The following is a 13,725-nucleotide window of genomic DNA, read 5'->3' on the forward strand; positions in this document are numbered from 1 at the left end:
TAGAACTTGGAATCCATGTAACCAGGCACCCACTTTCCAGCAACTGCCCAACTGCCACTCACTTGGCAAGAGACGGTTGACGGTTCAACATGTTCTCTTGCTGTGTTCCCAGTTATCAGGGCTCTGGTTCCCAGAGACCCTGCAGTGAGAGGTGCCCCAGACTCTGTAGACGGTTCAGCACTCATGCCCGACATCTCTGGCCATGTTCAAGAAGATCTCCTCAGGTAAGACAAGGTGGCCTGGGTCAGACCCATTCACACCAGGCCAGCCTGCTCTGGGTGCCATCCCAGTGCAGCCCACATCCCTTGCCCTTCATGTGATGGGAAGAGAGACATGAGAGGAGAATCCCAGGACAGGAACAGCTTTCAGAGCAGTGGATAACCTAGAGGTCCTGCTGTGATCACACCCAAGAGCAGGGAAGGGCAGGACGGGTAATTGGAGATGGGCTTCCAGAGGGATCTTTTATCTGTGCCAATGGGAATCCTAGGCCCTCAGGCTGTCATGCCTTTTCCTCACCAGTGGAGGCCTAAGTAGATCACACTGTGTGTGTGTGTGTGTGTGTGTGTGTGTGTGTGTGTGTGTGTCTGGATTGGAGGGTCACAGGAGTCACCGAACCAGCAAGACAGGGCTCTGAGGCTTTCTCCTGGGGACTGGGAACTGTCCTTACAGAGCTCCACACAGGAGAACAGACCGGACCTGACAGATGGGGTCCTCAACTCAATGCCCCTGCAGGAGACACAGGTGCCTCATACCTCCTCCAGCATGCAGGACAGCTGCAGGGTGAGTATAGGTGACCAAGTTGCTCCATACTCCAGCACCTCTGGGATTCAACAGGACCTGGGTTCCAGAAGGCACACTGCTTCTCTCCTGAGAGCCCTCCTAGCATCCAGTTTCCAAAGGTCCCCATTTCCTCCAGTCAGGAGCTGGGCCGCCCCTTGGGCTCTAGGGACTAGTTATCACAGCGACCCATGTCTTCATTGCTGTGGGACCTGGACCTTATCCCCTCTGTTGCCATGACAATGGTGCCACCCTGAATACAACACGTGTCCTAATATCCCAGAAAAAGCCTCTGTGTTCTCATCTCACATTGGGATGTTTTGTCAGAAATCACACGGGATAAAGCATGTGCTGTCTGTCCTTTGCTAAGAAAATGACCTAAGATACTAACGTGTTTCATATTTCTCACCTCCAATTCTACTTTTCCTGCAAAGAACCTTTTCTCTTATCAATGTGAAAAATGTTCAAAGTTGTGAAAAAGTTTTGTGCATTTATTTGACATAATGTGTTGATAATCGTGGGCAAGCAAGTCTCAATGGGTTGAGATAATGCTACTGAGAATGACAATTTTGCACCTTATTTGATACATTACAAGCAAAAGTGCAGACTTATGTGTGTTAAATGAAATCCATGGGTGACAGATTAGGGAGAGAGGAGAAAGCAAAGTGTGGGAACTTCTGTGATTGAACAAATGGTAAAATGATAGGCACATACTTCTTCTTTATAGGTGGATGTAGGATAGTTTCAAGTTAACAATGAACTGAATGACAAAGATCTTTGTTGATCTTTGTAGAGTACAGAGCGGTGCCTATGCATGAGTTGTCCCAAACGAGGAACATTCCTTTGATAATCCAAATATATGTTATCATAATTGCAAATAGACACTACACAGATTCTGTTAACCTGAAGATTGACCTTTGTCAAGGAAAATGCCACACTAGAACATGGCTACCCACCATGAGCTTCTTTTAGTTAGTGTTTTAATTTCAGACCATCCTATATGGTTACTTAAGGTCTCTGAGTTTGCAAGGCCACCACACCGGAGTTCCCCGAGCTAGTCAGGTTAGCATGTAGCCCCTTTTATCGTTCATGCACCCTCCTTTTGTTCATAAATCAATACAAATTATGCATCGATGATCAGTGTTTGTGTGTTCTCTTGGTGAACAATGGACCATTGGTGATGAGACAAGACCATAACCTTAAATGGCATTCAAGGTGGAATTTTATGATTATTCAAAATAAAAAAGGCAGGTGCTTGGGAGACCGTGAGATCCTATATGTCCTTGTTACAAAATATTCTGTATCAATTTTAAATTTTGAGCTATCCTGAGCAGGGTCCTTTTGCTTCTTGCCTTAAGTTTTGGAATTATGAGTCTAGTATAACATTTACAACCAGGAACAAAAGCAATGGTATTAAAGCAGTAACACCATTTAGGAATAGAAAGTGTCTAGTGCTAGACTGAGGGGAATAAGCAACGCAGCCAACCAAAAAACACTTTGCATGCATTATCATAATTGTTTATTAACTTAATTATATGTTTTCCTTCAGGAGGCACAGGTGCCCCATACCTCTGCCAGCAGGTCACTTGTACTTATGCTTCATCCACTGTCACTTGTACTTTGCTATGTTTGGCCAGATGAGTTAAGACACTACACTTTCGTTATGATAACTGATCATCAGAATGTCATTGTCTAGTAGGTCGGAAAAATTAGGAGGTATCCAAATTCAAGTTTTCATGTGTAGTAAGGAAGGGGCCTAGGGAGACAGATATTGTTTCCATTAGCAAATCATAAAGAGGATACTAACAATATAAAATCATTTGATGTACATTTAGTCAATAACAATTAGGAGCTAGAAGAACAGGGTTTGAGCAGCAGTAATTTGTGAGCATCTAGGCCTTGTTGACTTCTTGGGATAGTGGTCAGTTCCCATGGCCAGTTTATTCTCATCCTTGAAATGTCTTCAATCTCCGTGGTAGATGGAAACCAGTGTCAGAGACAGATGTTCATTGTGGTTAGGCCTCTGATGAAGTAAAGTCCTTTTAAACATGTTGGAGAGAGTCTATAACTAACGTGTTTCAATAAACTAAACTCCCCTGATTGTAAGTTTTGGTCTGTAAAGTTTTTGCCTCTTGGGAGTACTGTGAAATGAATGTCCCAAATGTATCAGTCCTTATAACCTTATTAGTGAGTCATTGATAGTAATGTAGAACGCATGCTTTTAGTTTTCCTTATGTTTGGAAAACAAAAAAGGTTTTAAAAATCAGCAGTATTTTAACCAGAGTCCTAACAACAATAATCATCTTCACTTCATTTATTTCTGTACCCATTTTTTGTTTATCCTTGTTATTTGCCAGTATTTTCATGAATTCAGTTATTCCTTAGAATTCTATACTTCTTCATTCAGTTCAAAGATGTGACCTGCTTAGAAACCTGTTATTTAGAGCAGTTAAGAGTCTTTCTCATGGATTTTCTAAAGATGTAACATATTTGAAAATTCATCAGAGCAAAACAGTAACTATGTATGAATGACAAAACAAAGTGGTTATAGTTTTGTTTGCAATGCAATATATATATATATATATATATATATATATATATATATATATATATATATACATACTTTGCTTTTTTGGTAAACTATACCAAGACAATAATTTTTGGAAAGTAATCTTACCTAATAACAGACAAACATGCTAATTGTCCATACTTTTGCAACACCCCCCAGCCAATCAGGAGTGGGTCTGCAAATTAACCCAACATAATGGGGGTTAATTTGCTTACACAGCCACTCTGGGCCTCTGAGCAGAGCAAAAATAGTGCCAACAGCCAGGGAATGGAAAGCCCATTATGTCACACATCTTTGTGCATCAGGCTTCTAGTAATTACTATAAAATGACAGAGAATAATATGAAAAATGTAAGTATATGTATATATTTGGATTCAATACACAATTTCGATATAAAAAGACCAAATAACATGGAAGATTTTGAAACATGGTCCATGGCTTCTTGTATTGAGCATTGGGTATAATTCATAAACTTCCAATGTTTGCACCACAAATACCTGGAGTCCCACAGCTAGATGCTCTCACAGGGAACCATCTCTCTTGGCTGGCAGGGTGTGGCTGACACCAAGACCCCTGTTCCATTTTAGAGTTTCCAATTTGAACTTTTCTTTGAGTCTGTCTACCTTCCTTCCTAGGACAGGTTGAAATCTATAGAACTTCCATTTTAATAAAAATATATGTACACAAATAGCACAGTTGTTTTCATTTTTTAAGTTGGTTAAGCTTCTCAGGTAATTTCAAGCATATGAAGTAGGACTAATTCAGGTCCACTATGGCCCTTTAATAAGGGGAGAGAATAAATCTTTTAGGTATTTCAGGGCCCATTGGAATTAACTCAAACTCATCTTTTGTTTAAAAAGCCTCTTAAAATAGAAATTTTAGGAAGGTTGTCAAATATACTTATGCAAAAGAATATACTACGGACTTTTTGTAAATCTAAGTAAAGCAAACACAGACTTATGGTAATAACTCTAACACATCTTAATAATACTTATAAACAGTTTTAATATAAAATATTTTGCCCAAACTACAGAATTCACCTTAATTTACATAAATATTTAACCTTTTAGATCAATAAAAGATTATATCCTAGTAATGCCATCTGGAGGTTGAAAATACACCACACATAACACATAGATGAACACATATCAACCAATTTAAATTTACTAATTTTTTCAGAGAAATACCGGAATATTTTATGTAAAACTTTCACAAAAGTTTATAGTCCATATCCCCTTTTACAAACCTTTTCTTAACTTTCACAAACCATCTCATCCATTCAGAAATAACTATCCTTAGAGAAATTTGCATTTCACCCTTTCCTTCAAATATGACTCCCCATACCTCAAGCCTTCTCTTATCACAACTACGCAATTTCTTCCTTCTTAGCTGGAACTTTTAATCTTAGGAGCCTTAATTTACAATGATAACCACAAAGTGAATAACCGGCATTCCTTAAATTGACGGTGATGAACATATTGCAACCACACTCTCACATTCAAGAAACACACCTTTCACAAAGCACACAACATTACATCAACAGCTCCAAATCCATTGTACAGACCTTCTGTAATAAAAAACCCAAAAGCAGGTGAACATAATTCTTGTCTAGCAATGTTTCAGTAATTCATGTTATTTCAAAATATCGAAATATTCAATAACTCTCATTAAATCTAAGTTAGAAAGAAATAGTTGAAATAAGCTAAAATGATTTGCGCAGGTGCGTAAGGTATTTTTTTCTATTGGGATAAGACATATCTTCCAAAGACAAATGGCCTAGACAAGCGGTCTTGGTGAACTCAGGTATTTCCACTTCAAAGGTTCTGGGACTTTGGTTGCATAAAGCCAATTATCTACAAGCCTCTGAAATGACTAGGGGAGGTTTGGGGAAGGTAAAAGGATTTAGTGGGCTTGCTTTCACATGTTTCTGGAGCCAAAGCTCTGGCACTTGAAAACTTTATTTGTAAAACAAGGATAGTCATCTTCAATACCTCAGGGACTGGGGTGCCACCCAACTGTTGGCAAGGGACTGAGAAAATCATTCACCATTTTTGGAATGTTTCTATTTGGGTACATTTTTTTCTAGTTTCCAGAAAGCACACACCTCTGAGAGGTATAAAGGCCTTCAGGTATATGAAACCTCTGTCCATCTCCCTTGGAAATGGCAAGACAGGTCCTAGCTGTATGATAGTCTTAAAATGAATGATGCAAAACCTCTCTATTACCCACTTTATATTGGGAACAGGTGAGTGGTGCAACAAAAGAAGATTGGACTCTTCTTTGAGGGCCTCAGGGTCAAGTTTCCCCATTGGATGGGTATGTACCCCATAAGAGCACTCTCACATCACTGTGGGCTGCTTCCCCATCTACAGAGAGACATAAGAGCAAGCCCAGTATTAGAGGCATCTCTGCCCGTGTTTGGGTTGCTTGGGACCATTCTGGGTAGGGTGGGTATCCTGTGAAACCCACTCTCAGGCTCTGGTGGAAGATAATAATGAAGGAAAGATGACTAGCAAACGTTTGGTCAGTTTCAAGGTTAGTTTCCACCTGGAAGGCTCCTTTAAAGTCATTAATTTCCCTTTTGGTTTCCTATCTGATTCATTTAGTCTAAGTGTACATGTAACTATTATGGAAAAGGCATATGTCAGCATCACTGATTCATTAAAAAGAGAAAAACCCACTCATTTACCAGGTGAATTGGGGAAGATTTGATAAGCATACCATTGATATATATAGTCCCATAACATTGTCTTGTTGCAAGGAAACAGGTTTTGATTAAAAAACAGACAATTGTAGGGAAGCAATTATTTGGGTGAGGTTAAGAACAAATAAAGTAGCCTCAGTATAAACAGGAGACTTAGTGCCTTCTCCCCACCCTCCCCCCTTTAAGAAAAATAGATTTTTGTTGATTTCAGCAAGAAATGGAGAGGGAGAGAGAGATAGAAATATCAATGATGAGAGACAATCATCAATTGGCTGCCTCCTGCACACCCCCTACTGGGAATACAGCCTGCAACCTGGGCATGTGCCCTTGACCAAAATCAAACCTGGAACGTTTCAATCCTCAGTCTGATGCTCTATCCCATGAGAGTAAATGGCTAGGTCAGTCAGTGGCTTCCCTTTTAATGATAATTTAAAATTCTCCCAAACTATCAGTGAGAAGGGGAAACACATTGGAGCCACCCTATACTTTTTTTGTTTTGTTTTGTTTACTTTTTCTAAATGCTTTTTCATTTCCTATAATCCTTAAAGTGGGCAGACTTCTCCACAGCAGTTTTCTGACAACCTTATTCGGTAATTCTGTTGCTGTGCTCCCAGAAACCTGGAGTATATTAATTGGCATAGGTTAGAATGGCCAGGATTACATGGATTTCATTGCAACAGTGAAATTTCTCAGTGAACCAAACAAGGCCGCAGAGAGAATGGAGAAGGATTGCTGGTTCCTCTGTGGCTGAGAACAGCTTTCCTCCAAAGGGACTTGGTAGAATTCCTATTCTCAATTTCCCTTAAGTCAGTGGGGAGTGGTAGTGCAGGAGTCAGAAGGCGAAGGAAGAAGGAAAGGGAAAGAACATTTCTGGACAAGGAAGCTCAGGGGCAAAAGATGTAGTGGGCATGCTGTAGAAGTGGGAAATGGCGTGTTAGCATTTAACTTCAGGAGATACTTACCGAAATTTCTTTTTTTAAAGAGCATTTATCTGGGTTTCTCCTTGGAATTTTCTAATTTCCAAATCAAGATATGTGTCCAATTCATTCAATCAGTTTAATTCTCAGGCCAGCATTTTTCTAGTTTTATTCCCCACCCACCTTCCCCTTCGGAAAAATTAATGTAGGCACCAAAGACAATTGTTTGTTGACCATTTTTTCAGTGGATATTTTCTAGATAAATCTTCCTATTTGTATAAAGCACTAGCAAGTCAAGGCTTTCTATCGGGGATATTAATGAGGGCTGGAGCCTGGGAGTTCCATGGAGGCACAATTTCCCATGTTAAGTAGAGGTGTGTTTGCTGCTGCTGTTTTTATTGTTGTTTGGAGTCTTCAGAGTCTCAGCACATCTTCGAGGATGTGATGTAGTGGGTTGAAGTGTGCTGCTTTGTAGATGGAGCTGCACGATGCCCACTCCCCTAGGGTCTCATCCAGCCCTCTGATGTGCCTCGGTCTCTCTCCCTGCTGTGTAAAACCACCAGAAGGGCTTCCAGTGCAGGTGGACCAAACCTGATTAGTCCTCCCTGTGAAGAGCCAATTAGTTTGGTCACCGTTGTTTGGGAATTTCCCTATGGGGCTTAGGTGTGTCATGAGGAAGGACCTCCGACATATTCGCAAAGATCCTCAGTTGTCCAAGAACAGCTGAGATTCCTGCGGGAAGGAGAATGGGCCCCTTTATTTTCATAGGTGACCCAGAGCAGCTCTCATTGATACATCCAAGGTGTTTCCCCCAGTCTCTCAAAAGGCAATTCCAACAGAAAAGCAAGAACCAGGCTCATTTTTCCTCCTGTCTCTCCTTAGCCTGAGATCTGTCAAGCATTCACCTTAGTTCCACCAAGAGTATTCAAAAATATGGCTTAAATAAAGTCAGCAGCACAAGCAAGAGCAAGTCCTGGATCCAAGAGACAACTCACACAAGTTCACCTGATGGACAGGGAACTGGTGGGTCAATGGGCCCTCTGCTGCATCCCAGCACCAGGTGTAGGTCTGCAGGGTGGTGCTGCGTGAGCTTTTCTGGGGTCCTGCTGTATTGTGCCAAGTAAATGTCAATATAAGAAGCAGTCAAAACTGGGAACGATTGTTGGGATTTTATCTGAGCCAAACTGTCAATTGTCTTAAAGCAAAATCTCAATGGATTGAAATAATGCTCTTGAGAATGGCAGCTTTCACCTTATTTTAGATATTACAATCAAAGGTGGAGATGAATGCAGGTTGCATGAAATCCATTGGTTATAGATTGTATAAAAAGTAAAATGATGGACACATAATTCTTTCCCATATGTGGATAAAGGATAGAACAGCCACCAATGAACTCAACAATGAGGGGATTTGTGGTCTCCACAGAGCACAGAGAGTCTAGAACAGTGATTCCCAAAGTGGTCTATATCGACTCCCAGGGGTCTATGACAACCTGCAAGGGGTCTACATCAGCGAAAAAAAAATTGGGGGGTCCATGAAATGAAAATGGGGGTCCACGATAGTGGATCTCAACATACACTGATAGTACCTATTTACTTACATCATATTATCTTATAATATAAAAACATATAAATTATTTATAAAAGTACCTAATGAAGTAAAAAATTTATTATATATGTTTATAAAATTGTGTAAGTTGTAGGATAAAAACCTGCACATAATGATATACCAGTATCATCTTGTTACAAGCATACGCGCAGTAAACATTCTTGCCAATTTTTGTCTCAAAGCTTCGCGAACTTGCACCGACTTGTTCAATCCGTCACTCTATAAATATGAATGTGAGAAAAATACGTTCATTTGTTTCCTGAATCTTGAATAGGAAAGTGCTGAGAAAATATTTAAAAAAATATAAACTGGTAGTTTATCATACAAATTATAGTGAATCAGTGTTATTTTGTTTGAGAATGCCAGAGAAAAGTAGGTACATTATTTTTTATTAAATTTTAACACTAACTTCACTACAGTTAGAAATTTACAAAAAAATCAATATCAGGTAAGTAGGGGGTCTACCCAAAACCGAAAAACATGACAAGGGGTCTACAGCACAAACAAGTTTGGGAACCTCTGGTCTAGAACAAGGAAAATCTCATTGATATTCCAAAGCTATGTTCTTGTCCATTGCAAAAGACAATAGGCAGTTTCAATGAAGGTAAAGAATCATCTTCATTTTTTTTTTTTTTTTTTAAAGAGAAGATTCCAGCCTAGGACAGGGCGACCCGCCATAAACCACTTTTAGTTAAAAAGTTTCAATTTTAGGACATCCTGTGGAATAACTTGAGATCTGGGAGTTTAAAAGACCACCACCCAGGACTTCCCTGAGCTAATCACAGTTTAGCGAGTGGCCACTTTTTGTGTCTGCACACTCGATCACCTATGCCCCACCTCTTGTCACCAATCATGTCTATCCTCTGTCCCACCACAGGAGGACAAAACAACAACCCTGAGTAGGAAAAGGACCCGTAGGGTGCCACCAGCTGTAGATTGCTCACGAACTGTGGGGCTGGCCAGCACATCCACTGTGCTCAAAACACAGGTAGCCCAGAACCTGTTAGCCACCTGGGCGGTGGACTGCTCCAGCCCCAGCTGTGTGCCCAGGTGGTGCAGTGTCACTTTAAAGAAGCTAGTGGTCTTCAAGGAGCTGGCGAAGGACCTGGTCTCCGTGGTGATTTCCGTGAAGATGCAGGACTCCAAGGGTATCCTGAGGTCCAAAGAGATTATGCTGCCTCCCAGTGAACCAGTGGAGACTGACCTGGCGCTGACCTTCTCTCTGCAGTACTCCCACTTCCTCAGGGGAGAAGGCAACAAGCTCCAGATCATGCTGGAGCAGAGGAAGTGCTATAAGAACAGGATCGTCCTGGGCTACAAGACACTGGCCACGGGGGCCATCCGCATGGCTGATGTCATGAGGAGAAACTCCAAGTGCGGCCAGATGCTGAGCCTCTACAGCACCGTCAAGGAGTCCTCCACCAAGGTGGCTGAAGTCTGGATCTCCTCCCTGTCCAGTCAGCCCATCAAACATGAGGAAAGTGCCATGCGGGCCAGGCCGAAGCCCGAGTCCGCAGGTAACTACTCTCAGAGCCCCTTGTCTGAGCTGGAGGCCAGCCGCAGTAGAAAGCACAGACAGGACTTGTACAAGGATGGCTTTGGGAAGGGGAAGCCAAAGAAGCAGCGGCGGTCCATAGGAGGATTGGACTTGAAGCGAAAAGTCCTGGCGCTGTGTCACAGGTCCAAAGTGTCAGAGAGGGACCGTGGGTCTGACACGGAGGATGATGAGAGTGTCCTCAGCGTCCCTAGGCCCAAGCTCAGGCCATACTTTGAAGACATGTCAGACTCCAGCTCGCAGTCGGAGATGCGGAGCAGCCATAACGACAGAAGCCAAACGGAGCCTCTGAGTCTGGCCCACATGCCAGAGAATGCATGGGCCATGGGAGGCAAGCAGCCAAGTGAGAGTGACGATGAATTTGCTGCCTACAGCACACCCACCAGCCAGGTGGAGAAGATCCGGATGACCTCCCTGTCCAGGCCACCCATCGACCACGAGGACAGCACCAGGCAAACCAGTGCCAAGGCCGAGTCCTCAGACAGCTCCTCTGAATGCAAGTGTGAGACCTGCTTCTCAAAGCTGGAGGGCAGCTCCAATGATTCCCACAGGCAGGAACAGGAGGAGGATGACTTCAAGGAAGAGAATCTGGAGGTCACAGGGGGGACGATGACCATGCAACAGAACTACCACGAGAAAGTCCTGTTATGGCTGCACACAGTCCAAGTGTGGGAGGAGGCCCCGGACCCTGAGCAGGATCATGGGGAGCATGTCCTGGAAGTGGAAGAGGACCTGGACCTCCTGTATGACATGCTGGAGAACCCCAGTGACAGTGGCCCAGACACCGAGGACGATGACAGTGTCCTTAGCACACCCACACCTCAGCTCAGGCCATACTTCCAAGGCCTGTCTAGTGACTTGGACATGAAGGACAATCACAGTATCCTCAGCAGCCCCAATCCCAAGCTCAGGCCGTGCATCGAGGGCCTGCCAGGCTCCAGCTTGCAGATGGAGATGTGGGGCTCCCACAGCGCCAGGATCCGAAAGGAGTCTCTGAGTCTGGCCCAGGTGCATGAGAACACATGCACCCCGGGAGGCAAGCAGCCAAGCCATAGCGACTCAAAACTGGTGGCCTACAGTACATGCACCACTAAGGTGGACAACATGCAGATGGCCTCCCTGTCCAGCCGGCCCATCGATCATGAGGCCAGGGCCAGGCAGGCCAACACCACGGCCCAGACCTCACCTAATGACTCTGCTGGCCCGTCTGACAGCTTCTTTCAGCAGGCGGCCAGCTACAGATCGGCCCACAGGCAGTCCCGGGAGGACAACTTTGAGGAAAGGAACCTGGTAGTAAGAAGGAGGTGCACCACCTTGCAACAGAATTACCACCAGGAAGCTGTGGCATCTGTGCTCATGGCCCAAATGTCGGAGAAGGTCGTGTCCTCAGAACAGACCCTTGTGAGGTATGTCCCCAGAGTGGAGAAGGTGCAGGTCCGTCGCCGTGCCATCGTGGAGAGCTCAAGCGAGAGTAGCCTAGACTCAGAGGACGATATCAGCGTCCCCAGTACCCCAAAGCCCAAGCTCAGGCGATACTTTGACAGCACGTCAAATGATAGTGACTCTGACTCAGTGGCCCACAGAATTTGCTCCCCTGGGGTGAGCCGGGAGGACAGCCGGGAGGCAGCATCCTCTGCCAGGGGTTGGTTCGCCAGGAAGCTGCCATCCATAATGCGCTTCACCAAGTCTCTAGTCATCCCCTCCAGCAGGTCCAAGAGGAAGCAGGCTGGCCACCAGAGCTGCAACACATCCCGGAATGAGTGGTTCAACAGACCGGATGACGAGGACCCAGAACCACAGAGCCAGCGGCAGATCCCCAGCAAGCCCGTGCATGACCAGCTAAAGGTCATCCTCATTTCCCTTGACAAGCTGCCTGAGAACATCATTCTGGTCAACACCTCAGACTGGCAGGGCCAGTTACTTTCAGACATCCTGCAGGGGCACCCGCTGCCCATGGTGTGCACTTGCTCCACAGATGACGTCCAGGAGGCCTTCGGCATCATCGTGTCCTGGATGCAGAGTTACTGCGAAGGTACTTCCCAGACCCCGACGCCTGTGAAGATCGCGGTGGCAGGGGCGCAGCCCTACTTCAACGCTGTGCTGCGGGTCTTCGTGGAGCTGCTGTCCCAACAGCCAGCCCAGTGGCTGGACTACCTGCGCTTCCTGGTCATCCCTCTGGGTTCCCACCCCTTGGCCAGCTACCTGGGCTCCATGGATTGCCGCTACGACAACTTCTTCCAGGACCTGTACTGGTGGGACATGTTCAACAACCTGGAGTCTCTGAACATCTTGCAGGACACACAGGATGTTGTGTCAAGAATCACAGAGTACGTCACTGGGGCCAACTGTGTCTACCTGCTGCCCATAGCAGAGGCTGTGCTCATGTCTAAGCAGCAGCGTCCCGATGACACGTCCTCCAAGAAGTTCATCCCCTTTGTGGGGGCAGTGAAGATTGGAAGAGCGGAACCATCTTCAGCCATGTCAGCAGACTCAGATGATGCGGGCCCTTCCTGCTCCAGCGAGCTTCTGTCCCCTGCCAGCAAGGCCTCATCCAACACACTTTCCTCCCCATCAATGAGCGGGGGCCTGTCCTCCCCCAGCCAGAGTGTCCATGCAGACATGATGGAGCTGCAGGTGGATTACTGGATGGCAGCCCAGCCAACAGACACAAAGAGAGTTGCGGAGAAGAAAGACGCGCTTGCCGCCAAAACCACACTCAAGTGCTTCTTCCAGTCTGTCCAGGTCAGCAGGCTGCCCAGCGGTGGTCAGGACACAGCAACCACCACCATGTCCATGACAGTGGTCACCAAGCAGAAGACAAAGAAGGCGCCCAAGAAAGCCAAGGATGAGGAAGTGGAGTGCACAAGCCAGTGCATCCATGGCATCCATCGCCTGGTTTGCAAGTCCAAGCACCAGCAGCACATGCTGCCGGTCATCATCGATGATGAGGAGTGGAACGACGTGACATTCCTCCAGCTGGCAGCCCAGTGGTCCTCCCAGGTCAAGCACTTCCCCATCTGCATCTTTGGACACTCCAGTTCCACCTTCTAGCCCGCCCCCTCTCCCTGCCCTTCACCCTGCCTTGGACTTGCCCAGAAGCTGCTTTTCTGTGAACAGTTCAGTTTAGTAGAGACACAGACCCTGGAAACACAAAGAGAAACCATTTGGGGTTTCAAATGGACTCACAGCCTGGAACCTAAGGGGGTTACCCCTCACTTGGAGCTCCTCAGGACTCTGTTCAGTAACCAGGACGCTCTGGCAGGTGGGATCCAGAGGGCAGTGTTGATCTGGAGAATCATGGGGGATGTGTTTTGGCCTCAGGATGCCCAACATTCCCGGCGAGAAGGTTCTGGCCTTGAGGTCCTGCCCTTCCTAGATGCCAGGACTCTGCTTCCCTGGGAGCCAGCTCCAGCCTGTATCCAGCCTCAGAGCCGGGTGGCAAGAGGTCAAGGGCTGATGTCTGATTGTGGGCATCTGAGCAGATCATGGAAGCCAGTCAGTCAAACCTTAGGAGCCAGCTGCCAACCAGACAACTGGCCCCAGCACAACATACTCAGGGTTCCCAATAAAGTTCAGCCTCACAGACAGAAGAAAA

General features: G+C 45.3%; 1 protein-coding gene across 1 annotated transcript; it reads left to right on the forward strand.

The window, feature by feature from the left end:
• The first annotated feature begins 167 nt into the window (after positions 1–167).
• Positions 168–13,351, forward strand: LOC311610783 (phosphofurin acidic cluster sorting protein 2-like). The gene is made up of 3 exons (XM_084862303.1): positions 168–224; positions 670–780; positions 9,453–13,351. The coding sequence occupies exons 2-3, from the start codon at positions 721–723 to the stop codon at positions 13,179–13,181; spliced, it is 3,789 nt and encodes a 1,262-aa protein (XP_084718429.1). The 5' UTR covers positions 168–224; positions 670–720; the 3' UTR covers positions 13,182–13,351.
• The last annotated feature ends 374 nt before the right edge of the window (positions 13,352–13,725 follow it).

Source organism: Pipistrellus hanaki (assembly GCF_964339955.1).
Source record: "Pipistrellus hanaki genome assembly, chromosome: 16".
Lineage (NCBI taxonomy): Eukaryota > Metazoa > Chordata > Mammalia > Chiroptera > Vespertilionidae > Pipistrellus > Pipistrellus hanaki.